Genomic DNA, 14,631 nt, shown 5'->3' on the forward strand with positions numbered 1-14,631 from the left:
GAACTAAAACGAACTAAATTTATCTATAGTTATATAATATATCTTCGAATGGTCGTACCGATCTGAAATTCGTTACAAAGGTTTGTATTTCGTCAAAGTAAAAATCTGAAAACGGCCAAGTGTGAGTCACTTTCGAAAATAACGAATGTGTAACTTTGATCCACGAACATAATATATGATAACATGTCATGTCAGTCAGTTGGTAAATCTAGTCCATTTAGTTAATCTAGTTCATTTCTTTGTAAGAAGCATAGTGCATATTCAAAAATCTGAAAGATAGTATAAATGAGACATTTCCTTAACTAACTTAATCATAAGAAAAAAATAAAATAAACAACCTTACAAAAATAAATGAAATCCCACCCAAAACAAAAATGTGAAAGGCTGCCAAGTTCGATAATATGGAAATCCTTCGCCTATAAAAGAAGTGAGATCTGAATAAGTACCAAGTTCCATACACATACCTCAGTTAAAAATAGTTACTTTTTAATAATGTTACTTGGCAAGTTTTAATAGAAAATTAAATACTTGATTCATTGTGTTTAGTAGGTTTATAAGAAGGTGTGTGAAAACTTGCCAAGTAACATCATTAAAAAGTAACTATTTTTAACTGAGGTATGTGTATGGAACTTGGTACTTATTCAGATCTCACTTCTTTTATAGGCGAAGGATTTCCATATTATCGAACTTGGCAGCCTTTCACATTTTTGTTTTGGGTGGGATTCTATTTTCCCTTTTAGACCTACTTATTATAAAACCTACAGAAAGTTGAATATCCACGATATTCATAGAGCAAAGTCAAAATTACAACATATAGCCGGCTCCGTGTGTACACGAGAAATATGAACGAGTGGGTTGGTGAAACGCGAGTCAGCGCGTTCGTCTCCGAAAGCTCGTATTTTATTTACGCGCCATTTGCACCGCATCGGCGTTCTGCGCTCACCGTAACGTCGTTCCAACATACCTAGAGCAGTACCGACACTTGACGGAATGTGACGCTTCCAGCATACCTGAGAACGTAGGTATGAGTGCGGCTTTACGTCTCACGTTCGACAGAAAACGAATTTTGATGATTCAATTTTAAATTGATTTTCGATATTCAAACGATGTTGCTCTTTCTGATATTTTTACACATAGACGTTCTAGAATTTTTGAATACCTTTTAACCGAAGAAAATAGAATAAATGCTTCCATACTTTTATTGCTTGAAAAATTTACTTTAGCATCCCGCAGTTTCAAGTAACATTGCTAAGATACTAAAAGAAAAATTAAAGCAAAAAGGAAATCTTTTAAACAGCCAATGATGGTCTTAAAAGTCGTGTTGTAAATTATGTAGAGCAATAAAATAAAGGCACACAACACGAGCAATTTATCAGGGGCGCTCTCTTCCTATTTGTTTTCATTTGTTCCGTCGCCATTATTCGGCACTTTATTTGGTATCCGGATAGAACTGGAATCGCAAGCGTAATGAAGTTCTTTGTTCATCCGCAGTAGATTGTGAGGTTTTACGGAGTCAGCTCAAGAGAAGCCCTTGACATAATATTAACGTTCACCGGCGATGCTGTTTCAGCGATTGCTTTCGTTCTGCTTTGTGGGTTTTGTCGTTTTATTACATTAATTTTCAGAGACAGCTGTTTTTGAGCTTAAAATAACTTTAACAATGACTTAAAACTGAATTATGTATAGAATTAAGTCTTATCTTTAGGTACTCAGTCATATATTGATTACCACTGAGTCCGTTTATTAAATAGGTACTTATGAGCTTCCATATGGTATCATTTACCTAGTTCTTCTGTTTACCATGTAGTTTGTAACTATAGAATTTATTATTCTTCAATAAACACAGCACTCACATAAACGGACAGTAAATGACGCCAATTCAGGTTTAAATGGTTACTGCTTGAAATGACAGTCGCAGATTTAACAACCGTTAAACAGCGCTCAAGCAGTTATAGGTTTACACACCATTGCCTAGAACTTTATTAAGCCATTTAATTCTAGATTTTCTGCCTTGAACTCTGCGATCATATTCTGTGACGAGTTTATTGCTTGAACTAGCGAGTGCAAATCGTATTGTTCAACTATTCTACTCAGTAGCCGATTTCCATATTAACACTCTCGTCCCTTGGTAACTATGTCCCTTAAACTGTTGATATATACTCTGTAACACTCACAAATAAGGAATTTTATATCGGTTCAGTAGCTCCAAAAATTACCCCCTACAATTTCACAAATTTTACCTGCCTCTCCTTTACAATATTGGCATAGATAAAAATCAAACTGGTAGTTTTGAAATCTATTTGTACCTATACAAGGTGTTGATTTGCATTTGTACCATAGTTCAGGAGGAGGACATACAATACGTAAATAATCGATTGGAATTACAGTAGATGGGAAATAACTAATATGCACCGCTTTTTTTGTCATTGTAATGTCGTGGTATTTCCGAAGTAATCCAATTTTATGAATGAAATTTATGAGTGATCGTTGCGTATGCTTTGTGTTTGCGTTTGTGTGGGGGTGCAGCACGGTTTTAACGCCAGTAACATACGCGCCAAGTTTAAATAAGGCTAGATGAAATTTACCGAATTCCGAAAAAAAATTAAAGAATAAAAATTACGTACCAATTTTTTTATTGATTTGGGTTGAGAATCATTAGCATAATTACCTCCTTGAATATGGCACGGATGCAAATCAACAGCTTGTATACCAGTCGACCATACCATAAAGTATGTACGTGAATCTCATGCAATCAAAGTCGACGCGACTGAAGTTCCTGGCCGAAGTACAAGCACATAAAATTTGTAAGAAAAAAAAAAGAAGGAACACTTAAAAATCGAACACAATTACGAGTCGGCATTCTCTAGAGGTCTCAGAGATGTTATTGAAGCTCTCACATTGATTTCGGCGTCGGCCTTGTGCTGAGAGCGGCCTCGGGTGTAGGGTGCTTACCAGCGCTTAGACAGCGGGGCCGCGGCGACCCGATATCCGACGGATATACCGGATATACCGCACGGGGATTGGATGTTACCGAATGTTTGCTTGTTAACTAGTTATATTTTATATAAAATACTGGTTTCTCTCAGCGATTTCACGCGCTTCCCGGGGCAACTACTTCCCGTTCTCGGGTTAAAAGTAGCCTATCCGTCAATCTGATTTTTTGCGTGAAAGAAGAACATACCTATTTACAAACATTAACATTTATAATTTGGATTTTGGGTTGTTCGGTTGGTTGGGTTTGAATGTATGGAGCTTATTAAATGGAGTTCTATATTTTAGTATTTATTTGCTTTTATATGACTTATTATACGAGATATTTCCATGAGCGATTAAGTTAGATAAAGTTATATAATATACGAATTATTTCTAAGAAGAAAAGTTAATCGTAATTTCAGCATCTAGAAATCAAGTAATTACAAAAAGCCGAGATTCCATTTCGTAACCTACATATTTATATACTTCTGTATATACCTATAAATATTATAGGTTTATAAAATCATTAATTAAGTTCCGAGTAATAAACGCATCACGTTAATACCGTTAATAATGACGTTTATCCTTCACGTGATTAACGGTGCAAGATAATTGCGAACGAATTAATTGTATTGCAATTATTTATGTGTGTGCCATTATAATTATAGTACAATGCAATTATTTGGAATGTCAGTCACTTGGTTAACAATCCGCGATAGTATGTAGTAGTGTAATTTAATATGATATGTTTTGGTTAACTTTGTATTAACATTAAATTGCTAATAAAAAAGAAAACATGTTTTATATATTAAATTATTTAAGATCATGCTTGGTTTGCAAAAAAAAATCTCAAAGCTACGGTCAGAAATCAGTTAAATGCGCAATTAGGTATTCAATTAGAATATTTCTTTTATATTTAAGAAAAAAGACACCAATTTAAAGGCAGGTTTTATGTTACATAAGCCAATTTAAAAGGTAAAAATAAAAATCCTATCCAGTATTTTATTCTAACCGGGTGCGAGCTAGCGTGTGTGAAATACGAGGAGCAAAGAATGCTTTATCAAATGTTACGGGTAGCAAAGTCGTTCGTTAGGCTGTATTATTTGTAGGCAAGGCAATTACTTTTATATTGTACTAGCTTCCTCCCTTTCCTCTCTCGCCACCAGTTTTACACGTGTTTTAAAAACTCCATAACCTTCCTCAATAAATAGGCCATCTTACACTGAAGTAATTATTCAAATTGGTTCGCAGCCGTAGCTCGTTAAAAGAAACAAACTCTTTACCTTTATGATAATAGTATAGATTATTATTTCACAGTTATACAGTACTATTCACTTGAATATATTGTGTATGTAAGCCAAAGGTGCGTGTAAAAATTCTATCGCCATCTTTCCGTTGCCATCACTACACGTAATGGGGGCAGAAGTCACGAGGCTCGCAAATGGTGCGTGAATTATATACGAGATTGCGCTCCTGGATTATTTCAGCCTACGCGGCGCACCGCAGGTGTGGCCTCGCCTTTATGTACTAAAGACTTTTTTTATTAAGGATTATTTTCATCACACGAACCCACCTACATTCGCGTTTTATGTAAATAACCATCTTTATTGTATTGTTTTAATGTTTTTATTCCAGTTCTATTTTTCCGTGACGCGTTTATTTCATTTTTTAGGCAACCGCTATGTACACTCGGACGTTTACACACACGAATTTCTCTTTTATTGTATTTGTATAATGAAAAAAGTTTCGTAGTAAAAATGTGACATGTTTATCGGGAAAATTCCGAAACTACATCAAGAGTCGAGACGAATGAAGCGCGAAACTCGAGCCAATAGCGTAAGAGATTGAAGTGCTACGACCGCCATGTAATGAGCTACGAACTAGCTACGAGCGCTACGAGAACGCTACGATCTATACGGGTCATCGAAAGCACACATACGTACGAATACTCGTAGCAAGGGTAATACGTTCCTAACTCAATTTCAATAAGGCGTTCAATTTATTCAGTTTCCTCCACGGAATATACAAACCGGGTCTTAAATTAGCTTGCGTAAATGTTATTTAAATATGCCTGGATATTGGGTATATATACGGGAACGTATTCGTACTTAATTTAATTGCTGTTTGAAACGTGCAACGGAGTAAGCCAGGTCAAGGATAATTAGTGTGATGAGATCCACTGAAACGAAACAACACGTAACACGGTATGATTTTTTAATCTCCAGATACCGCCGGGATGGCGTTGGGTGGAAGATTAAATGAATTAATTATTAGGTGTTATCTTTCATGATGAAACCTTGCGGTAAAGGAACAGGTAAAGTTCATTTGGCTGTAATAACTATAGGGTGCTTCAGTAAATGAAGGTCATTAGTATTTGTTGCTTTATACAGAGTGTTATGTATGATTGCTTAAAACATTAAGCCATAAATTAGAATACAAAGACGTTACCCCAAAAAGATAAGAGGTCGGAGAACTACTAAAATGTGGGTAGGCTGAAACATTCAAATTCAGTGGAGTTTGTAGTGTATAAAATAAATTTTCCCCTACAAAGTGGGGTCGTAACTTTCTCAAGACTTTTACGACGGTACTGGAAGTGGTGTCCGACTGAACATTTAAATGACTACACCTAAGTAAGAATATCACGTATTTATGTGAAGTACGCGCATTTTGATGAAAGGGAACGTTTGCAGTTATTATTTCATGACTTATATCTGGGTCAACGTTTTTTTAATTACAAAAATGTTGGTATATTTTTCATACAAAACACGTTGCAAAATTGAGATCGATATTTCAATATATCCTATGAAGTTACAAGTTTGGGAACAATCTTAAATACATTTTTACATACCAACGCTATTTATTATTTCATACAGAGATGGGCGTTACCAAAGAGTTTCGTAACATTTAGAACTCCGTACAATACGCCTACTCAACAGATTCAGTGTAAGAATATTGCCTAATCCACAGGATCACGGTATGAGTGAGCGCAATTGTTACGTAACTGGCCAATTCATCTGCTGAATAATGAACCTAGCTATCTTTGTTCAGGGTACAACACTGGGTGTTTAAGACGGGGATAATCTACCTTATTTAGGGGAACTGTTAATACTTGAGCTTATGATAATAATGTTGTGTGTTTATTACGTCGTTTTGGTAAAATAGAGCTAGGTTGCTGGTAACGTATTTTGTAAATTTAAAACTAGGCTCACTATAAAATTGTTATATTATGTGTGGTTAGCGATGTATCTTTATATTGAATCGAATGAAAATTAATAAATACTTACAGATCTTAAGCTTCCTCTATTGTGCTAATGTATTTTTCAATAAGTTACAGTTTGGTGATTGAGTAGTAATTCTACATTATTGAATATTCTTATAAGTTCCCCATAAAATAATAACTAAAACACACTCTTAAATAGACACAGCGAAACAAAACACTGAATAATGAAAGGGCTCCAATGTTTAACGTCCAACAAAGTTAGGATAAGCTCCACTAAGTTTATACCTACACTGTGTACAGGAGCAGTCGTTAAAAAGGTTTTACATAACTTTACTTAAGCCTAAGCGCACACAACAAACTAAATAGTCGGCCGACTGTAGGCACGTTGACGGCAGGAAAAAATAGATTTCCAGAAAGTCAGGAATTCAATCAAAGTATTAAGTCGGTCTGATACGGAACGAATACGTGATCGTTGTTACGTGTGTACTTCCATTCATCTTCATACTGATTTATGAGCCCAAATCAACAATCGGCCGACTAAAACTTTTGTAGTGTGCTTGCTCTAAGTAAACAGTGACAAAACAAACTTACATGGTAGAGGTACAGGTTGGTGTCGCATCCTTTGTCCTTTTCTGTGGGTAGGCCATGCTCGTCGGTTTCACCTGGAAATAAAAACAAATTTTAGAGAGATTTGCAGAAAATCGTCATTCATTTGGGTATGTTATTGGGTTATAAATTAAAGTAATTTTTGTTTTGGTAAATACTCATTTATTCACCGTATTACTACAGTGTAAAAAATATAAGATGCTTCGCCATTTATATCTCATATATTTTATGCATTTAATAAAACAAAATTGTAAAACATTTCATTTAACATTCCATAAAATATGCAAATAAAAATATAACGTAACATATCAAACGATATACGATGCGAAATATCGATATATCCGACGCAAAATTCACTTACGTTCGAAATATGAAGTCAAAATCATTCGCGTAAAATTAACTTTCGAACGATATCATGAAGTCGACCGCATACGAAATTGGTTTACGGAAAATTATGCTATACGTGCAGCACCGGCTGTGTTACGTCACAACTAGTACATACCTACATACCCGTAGTTATTAGCTTTCAATGCCATGTTCACACTGCTGACATTTTACTACCGGGAAACGGAAGACTTAAAAAGGACGCATTAGAGATGCAACAGCGAACAGTAACAAAGTTATCGATTATGTTACCCGATATAAACTACACGCTTCTACATAAAATGTTCCTTTAAAATATCGTTTGATAAATATTAAATGCTTCCATTAAGGTTGGTTATAAAAACATTTTGTAAACAACACATACACCAAAACATCGTAACTTCAGCCGTATAATGTGAGCACTTTCAACGAGAAAAGTTACACGCACTCATTTTTGTTTACAGGAAAAATTTCTTCGGGTATTTTTTACGAAAACACTTTAAAAATTTACGTCGTTACGTAAAGATATTCGAATTTAAAAGCGTCAGATTACCCGACTTACAAGCAGGCTCATATTTTAGGTAGCGCATAATTCCCGCGTGAGTCGTAATGTATTCCCTTCAGTAAATACGTAGGGAGTGTGCACACACATTGTTTGTGCGGCCCCGCGAGAGCGCGAGCCGCGTTTGTTCGCCACCATAACTATACACACGCTAAGCTTTGTAATTACGTTAGTAATTGTGAAATAATGAGGCATTAGAATCAGAGCGCTTTCATTATAACTATTCTGTGAGCTGGTAATGGATTTCGTACCTTGGATTCTATGTTACGCATCAGGCAAAGATTTTCTTGTCACAATACGTAAGGTTATTTTTGTAGTTTTGCTCTAATTTTGCGTATTGCAATATCATTTGAAATTCTTTACAGTGCATCCGTAAATTAGTTCTTTTTCTAACTATTAAAATAACACGCAGCTTTTGCACGTGCAAGTAATCAGACTCAATCAGATGAGTACGGAATGCGCAGTAGCTTGTATTAATTCCAGAAGTCCATTGAACAACTTTACCGTTCCTGACTACTACACAGCATCCTTATTGTTCCCAGCCCTATATCATAGTAATAGTGTTCTATATGAAGGCAGTTGCCGTCAACGTTGTTAGCGCTGACGCTGAACTATCAAGGAGTCAACGAGCACGTTGTCACGGTAAACAGTTTTAGTAGAGAGTGGTTAATTAATTCACTCTCAAGCCAGTCACGTGTAGCTCGCTAATATTCTCCGCTTAGCAAGGCTAGGTGTATCGCCATTCTTTATAGTGATGTGTTGCAGTGCTCTAGTGTATGCCACGCCTTTACCTTGCAAGGATAGATATAATAATGTAGAATGTACTTCATTAAAAATTTTATGTGTGAGCTCCCAAAAGTACATCCAAAAGACATGTTTATCAACTGCATTATTGCGATAATTTCAACTTACCAAAACTTAAGAAATCAAAGTTACTTATATGTTATCATTATTGATTTCCGTACGTGAAAGTCCGACCGCAATAAAATATTGATCATTAACTTTGTTCTAAATATAAATCTGAAAGAATTTTTATAAGGCTTTACCGAGAGCGACCTTTATAACATTCCTGTTCGATATCATACGCCACTCCGGCTGACACGTGCCTACGCCTAATCATATTTTCCTATTTCAAAGGATTTAAAGGTCAGATGTAAGGAATCTTATAAATCGGGCTTTGGAGCTCACCCAGTTGTTCGACAGTTCGACACTGACCAAATATTAGATAATATGATATTAACTGGGGCCCGATTCTCCTAATTTTACTTAAGCGACATACGATTCACGTTCAATTGAGATCCAATCCCGACTCGATTACGATTGAAGCGTATGCGGCATTCCGCTATTTTTTCTTTGAAATAAACGTTTTTATCCTTTTCTGTCATTCAATAATGAATCATTTTGTCACGAAATGATTTACGATTGCAAAATGATTGTACAGCAAACTACCGTATAGACCAAAATCACCAAAATAGCAGACCAATCGCAAACCAATCGAATGTCATTGGAATACGATTGGTCTTATATTAGTAGCAGAATGCCCGATAAGGTTAAAACTGCTATTGCGATCATATTGCGATTCGATTTCTATTAGATTTTGACATTACTAACTTAGGAGAATCGGGCCCCTGTTGTTGGTATTAAGTGAGTATCTGTTTACCTCGCAGTTTGAAGGCTTCTTATACCGTTAATCGGGGTTTAGCTTGTCGTACATTGGCCTAAGATTTGGCTTCACCTCAGCTTTGTTAAGGACTGTTAACCACAGTGACTTAATAACTTGTTTGTATTGAGCTCATTGAGTAATGAGTATTATTAATAGTCGATTTCACAATGAGGTTACTGGACTTAAAAAGTAAATGTCAATGCACAGATATAATTTCATCCATTTAATCCATTCAAATAATTGTAGGTACGTGTATATTTGCATATGCCAAGTATGTAATAACGTAACTTTCCGCCACATATTCAGTAGTTTACTACAGATAACATGCTTAACGCTATCGGAAACAAATACAGTGAAAAGTACACTTTATCACCAGTCGTATAGGCGTGTTCAGGGCGTATATTTGCGAACGCGGTCCGTATATAAACTGCGCGTTCATTTGTGCCAGTATGCAATCCCACGGGAGTATGCACGTTTCAATTCACACGAGGCTATAGGATGTACGCGCGCCGCAATTATTGAAACTTTTTCAATCGCCCACCTTTATATCGCGCAGAACTATACCTTAATTGCATATCTTATACAGGCTGCTGTATTCTGAATAGAATGGGAACAAAAGCCGACCTGAATAAGAATTGTATCGAGTTTCAAATGTGTTTATTTTTCAACATAATGGTAGGTGACCCAAAGAGCTGTATTATTGCGGGAATAATAATGGTTTGCAAACATTTTAAATCACAGCAGGCAACAGCCAAATGGTCGGAATTTTAATCTTACTACTTAAAAGAGAAATTATGTTCCTATAGATACAAAAGCCGATTAGCGAGTTCCAAGCTTTTGAAATTAGTGTTTTACAATGTTTGCAAATCCAAAATGACTTTTCAAAGCGTAAGGAATTCTTGATTTCGAAATGCGTTCGTTTGAAGCTCTCCTTACTTGTGCTGTTATGAAAATGTCTATATTACAGTTGTTGGTACATATCTATGCTAAGTAGTTAGTTAACTTTTGAGCTCAGGACTCTGGGCGTCCGTTCCTTCATTATTAAATTACGCTAAACTTTGTCTTACGGCACTTTTACTTAATTAAAAATCCGAGGTGAAAGCCACCTTCTGCTTTTATGAGAACATGATAAAGTTTATTAGGTTTTAGATATTTTCTTGTGAAATTCAATGCTTTGAAGAGAAATATGATGAGGGAACTCATAATTTGGTTATTTTGATCCTAGGGTTCTTGAAATAAGCAATTGAATAAGCTAAAATGATGTACCTTATTTCACAACTTACAGGCACACAATTTAAACGTTTTTCAAAAATCCGTTTTCTCATAAGACCGGCTAATAAATTTAAATTAATTAGCGGCCGGGTTAGTGCAGATTGTACCGTGTAGTATACAGGCTACTGACAGCGTGATTGATGCGCGTCGCCGAGATTTCATTACAATGTTACCTGCCTCAGGCTTTGTTTGCGCAAACACCTTTAAGTACTATTGTTCCCTTTACACGTGTTATCTAAGTATAGAGCTTTCTTTGTTTATCTGGTAGCCGTTGATGGACGCATTGTCTACGGATCATAGAAAAAGAACTAGTGTATGGTGTAAAACTTTCCTTCATTAAAGGGTGAAGAAAAGGTGTATCGGTATTATACCCATTCAGATTTCTGAAGTAATATCGAGACATAAGTATGGGGGAGCAAGTCTATTCAAGACTTGACCGCTGATGAGAAGCTCTTTATGGGAAAATAATAGTTATTCTTTGAAATCTCACATAAGATATCTCCATTAAGTAAAAGCGGGAGTATTAAATAATATTAAGTGAAAGATGCACTGTATAAAGTTGATGTAATATGTGTGTTACTAAGCCGACCAGCGATAATTACATTATTGGCTCCAAGCCAGGGTAATAGCGTGGAAGAAGAAAAAAAAACAAACTTGGTCGCCCTATATTTCATAGAAATATTTTATTACCAACGGGGAGCTAAAAAATAATATTACTCACGTTCAAGTGCCTTTATTTAGCAACGCTATGTGCCGTGAATTATTTTAGGGGTTAGGCAAAGTTTAAGTCAGTTAGTACAACATTTTGACTCAAATTTACATTAAGTTATATAGCTTCAAAATACATTAGTGCTATCTCCCTGCTCTGTGTAAAATATAGAGTATAATAACAGTGGTAGTAAATGGTTCGTATCATACATTATCGTACGAAGTAAAAGGCATCAGTCATGTGTCAAAACGTTTGTCCGCCGCGACCGATTCAATTAATATTCTAACTCCAGTGTGATCACTCGCTGTGGCATTCAATTAATTGAACAGACAGAACATCACTGTTGGATTATTTTCGTATTCATTCGCTTAGGGAGGGCCGATACTGTTCTAATTAATTTTTAATCAGATTTCTCAACACAAAAGCCTGTTTAATGAGTGCGCCGTAGTTTTTTACAAGCGACATTTTGTATTATACTCGTAGTCGTATGAGAGTTTTCTTTTGTTCTTGTTAGATCCAATATAAGTGGCTATATATTGTTCTAATAAGAGGATGTTCGTCCACATGCTCCGTTGGGTTAGTCTATTTATGTCTCGTATTATTATAAAGTCGATGAAAAGCTCTTTGTTCGAGCTCATCCATACAAATAAACTTAATAGGTAATACAAGCATGAAATTACTGGATATACGAACCAATTTATCTCAGGCTGAACCTATAAAATCCAGACTTTCTTTTATCTAGTTACGAAGTTTTTCCATCGTGCCAATTTTTATAAATGTGCCACCATTGCCTCTGGGAGCGTGAGATCAGAAAATCGTTGTCCCCGGGCAACGTTACGGCCGCGTCGACGATTCAGGCTAGTTTGGGCGCGGTTACCTTTATCGCGCAAGGCGTTACACGGCCGTGAAAGACGCACGGACGGGCCTTTATATCCAATCTAATGTGATTATGTGTTACGTGCTCTGCATTCACTACATTTTATTATATTCTTGCCATCATTCTATTTACCCAGTCTAAGTTGACGTACATTTTGAAACGTATAAAAGCAACCATGCGCAAATAATGTGTCAACACGAGATAACACGTCACAAACACCTCATTACAGGGATGTAAGCTTTAAAATGTACGTAGTAAGACTCAAAGTTGCGGAAATCATAACGATGTTTCTTTCAGGGAGTACTTTAATTTTAGTAAAAAGGCGGTATTACGTCTATATAAGGGCAGTGGTGTAACGAATTGCATGGTTGAGTGAAAAAATAATTCAATTTGCAATATTTCGTTTATAGGCGCCTGGGTGGCTAGGCAGGTCGTTGTGTAGTCGAGATGTCGCGGCCAGACTAGCAACGATAAGCTTTATTGATGGCCGACCCACAAAATGAGGGGTGGCTGGGGAACGCTGTCTCCGAACAAACGGTTGAGTGGCGGCCACCGAGATAGTCGCCAAACTCGTTTAGACTTGTCCATCAGCTTGCAGGCGAATACCAAGATTTCAGTTAGTAGGGAGAATCTCGCTTTTTCCTTTAGATATTTATTCAGACGTGGTACCTACTATTTTATCTTATCATCTTTTCTTTCTTATTATTATCATTTTTTTTCTAGAGTATATATCTATTCGACCTCGTTCATCAAAAACTGTAACCACACCTCAGTTCAAACAACTCTCCTTTATTGTTTGAACGCGAAAAAAAGATGATTAACTGTAGCGGAACTGCTTTTCCTTTTATGTGTTCAGTGTACAGATTATAGCTGTAAAATAGACGTCGTTTTCCGGAGGGTAGGATACCGCCGCCGCGCCACGTTTCCTGACCTACTACGTCATATAACTACTTTGTACAATCAGCAGGCAACTGTTATACTCTCCAAGCACTTGTGAAATATATGTATCTAATAAAAATATTTTGCTACCGAATTTGTCAACGCCAAACAAAGTTTGGGGACACAGATGTCGGTTTTTTAGGGTATTCGGTCACGGCGGGTAGTATGATAACTTTTATTGATGACGATTCGGCCGGGCTAACATTTTGGCGGCTCGCCAGAAGGGATAGTTTCCTCCCACTAACGATACGGCTGTTGAGCGACTCGTATTTTCACAGTTATGCTATAAATCAAGTTTATGTCGACGACGTCAAAATAAACAATATCTAATATCACATTTGTCGAGGTAATGTATTTGTCAAATATTTGGAAGAGCTCAAATGTTATTACTTAGTGGTAGTCTATAAATATTTTAATACTTGTTTGCAACTGCGTAATATTAAATAAATAACTGCAAATTATATAAATTATCACATATATAAACATATTAATTATCAAATAAGTATTCGGTAAGTCAGGTTCACCTTCATACCAGTTTATTGAATTAAAATATCTTATATCATCACCTTATACATATGTATAAGAGGTATAATTTGAAATATCTTTGTCAATTTATTATATTCTGTGATTTCATTGAACTTAAACTATTGAACAAGACCTACGTATAATAGAGTGGTTGTATTTCAGCACCGATGAACTTACAACTCAATCGGATGTACCTACACGATAACTGAATCCGTAGAAGACGTACAAGTCAATGTTTCTTTGTTTGTACACACAATAGTAGCACAAGCTTCTTATCTTCTAGTGAAATTTATTCATTTTCCATTTAACTTGCGAATAAAATAACAGTAATCATATCAAAATAAATTGAATTCATAAAAGCTAGCCGGTATTGTAGCAACTAGTTACCGCAGACGGATTACTTGGAAAACGATTAATCAACAACTTTCAGCTTAGTGTAGCAAAACATTTAACTCTGCAGAAGGATTAAAGCCGAAGTCTACCGTTTGTCTCGTTTCGGTTGAAATCCCGCATCGTTGAGTTCATTTAAGTGTTCCTCACGAAGTTGTTCGGTTGACGCCTGTCCGCACTCCGCACTCTTAAATCCTGAACATTTGAAATTTTATTCTCCCCTTAAGTACGCGACTCAGTCGTGACAGCTAAAGCCAGGCATGGGGGTAGCTGAGTTTTAAGTAGCCATGTCTTTATTTACATACGAAAGTTTTGGGTCGTGTGTCCTCACCGTATAAAATTATTCCGTCGAATTGAAACGTTTTCGCTGAAACAAAGTGGGGACTGTAATTTTCAAGCTCTTTTGGATTAGCTGACAGCCATATTAATTTTGTTTGTGTTAAAGGTTTTTAGCGGGTGAAAAGGCTTTACTATTGGCATTTAAAAATAATTTAAGTAAGTACACCTAATGCGCTTTGCTTTTTGCTGGATA

At 36.1% G+C, this 14,631-nt stretch overlaps 1 protein-coding gene across 3 annotated transcripts in view; it reads right to left on the reverse strand.

Annotated features, from left to right (window-relative positions):
- LOC124635257 (solute carrier family 12 member 4) overlaps nt 1-14,631 on the reverse strand; it is a 494,187-nt gene that overhangs the window by 22,515 nt on the left and 457,041 nt on the right. For all 3 annotated transcript variants that reach the window (XR_006984983.1, XM_047171119.1, XM_047171128.1), the window contains one exon: nt 6,785-6,855. Coding sequence is in view for 2 of the 3 variants with exons in the window: in XM_047171119.1 (XP_047027075.1) it covers nt 6,785-6,855 (71 nt within the window). In the remaining variant the exon portion in view is untranslated. The remainder of the gene's footprint in view (nt 1-6,784; nt 6,856-14,631) is intronic.

Source organism: Helicoverpa zea, chromosome 1, assembly GCF_022581195.2.
Source record: "Helicoverpa zea isolate HzStark_Cry1AcR chromosome 1, ilHelZeax1.1, whole genome shotgun sequence".
NCBI lineage: Eukaryota > Metazoa > Arthropoda > Insecta > Lepidoptera > Noctuidae > Helicoverpa > Helicoverpa zea.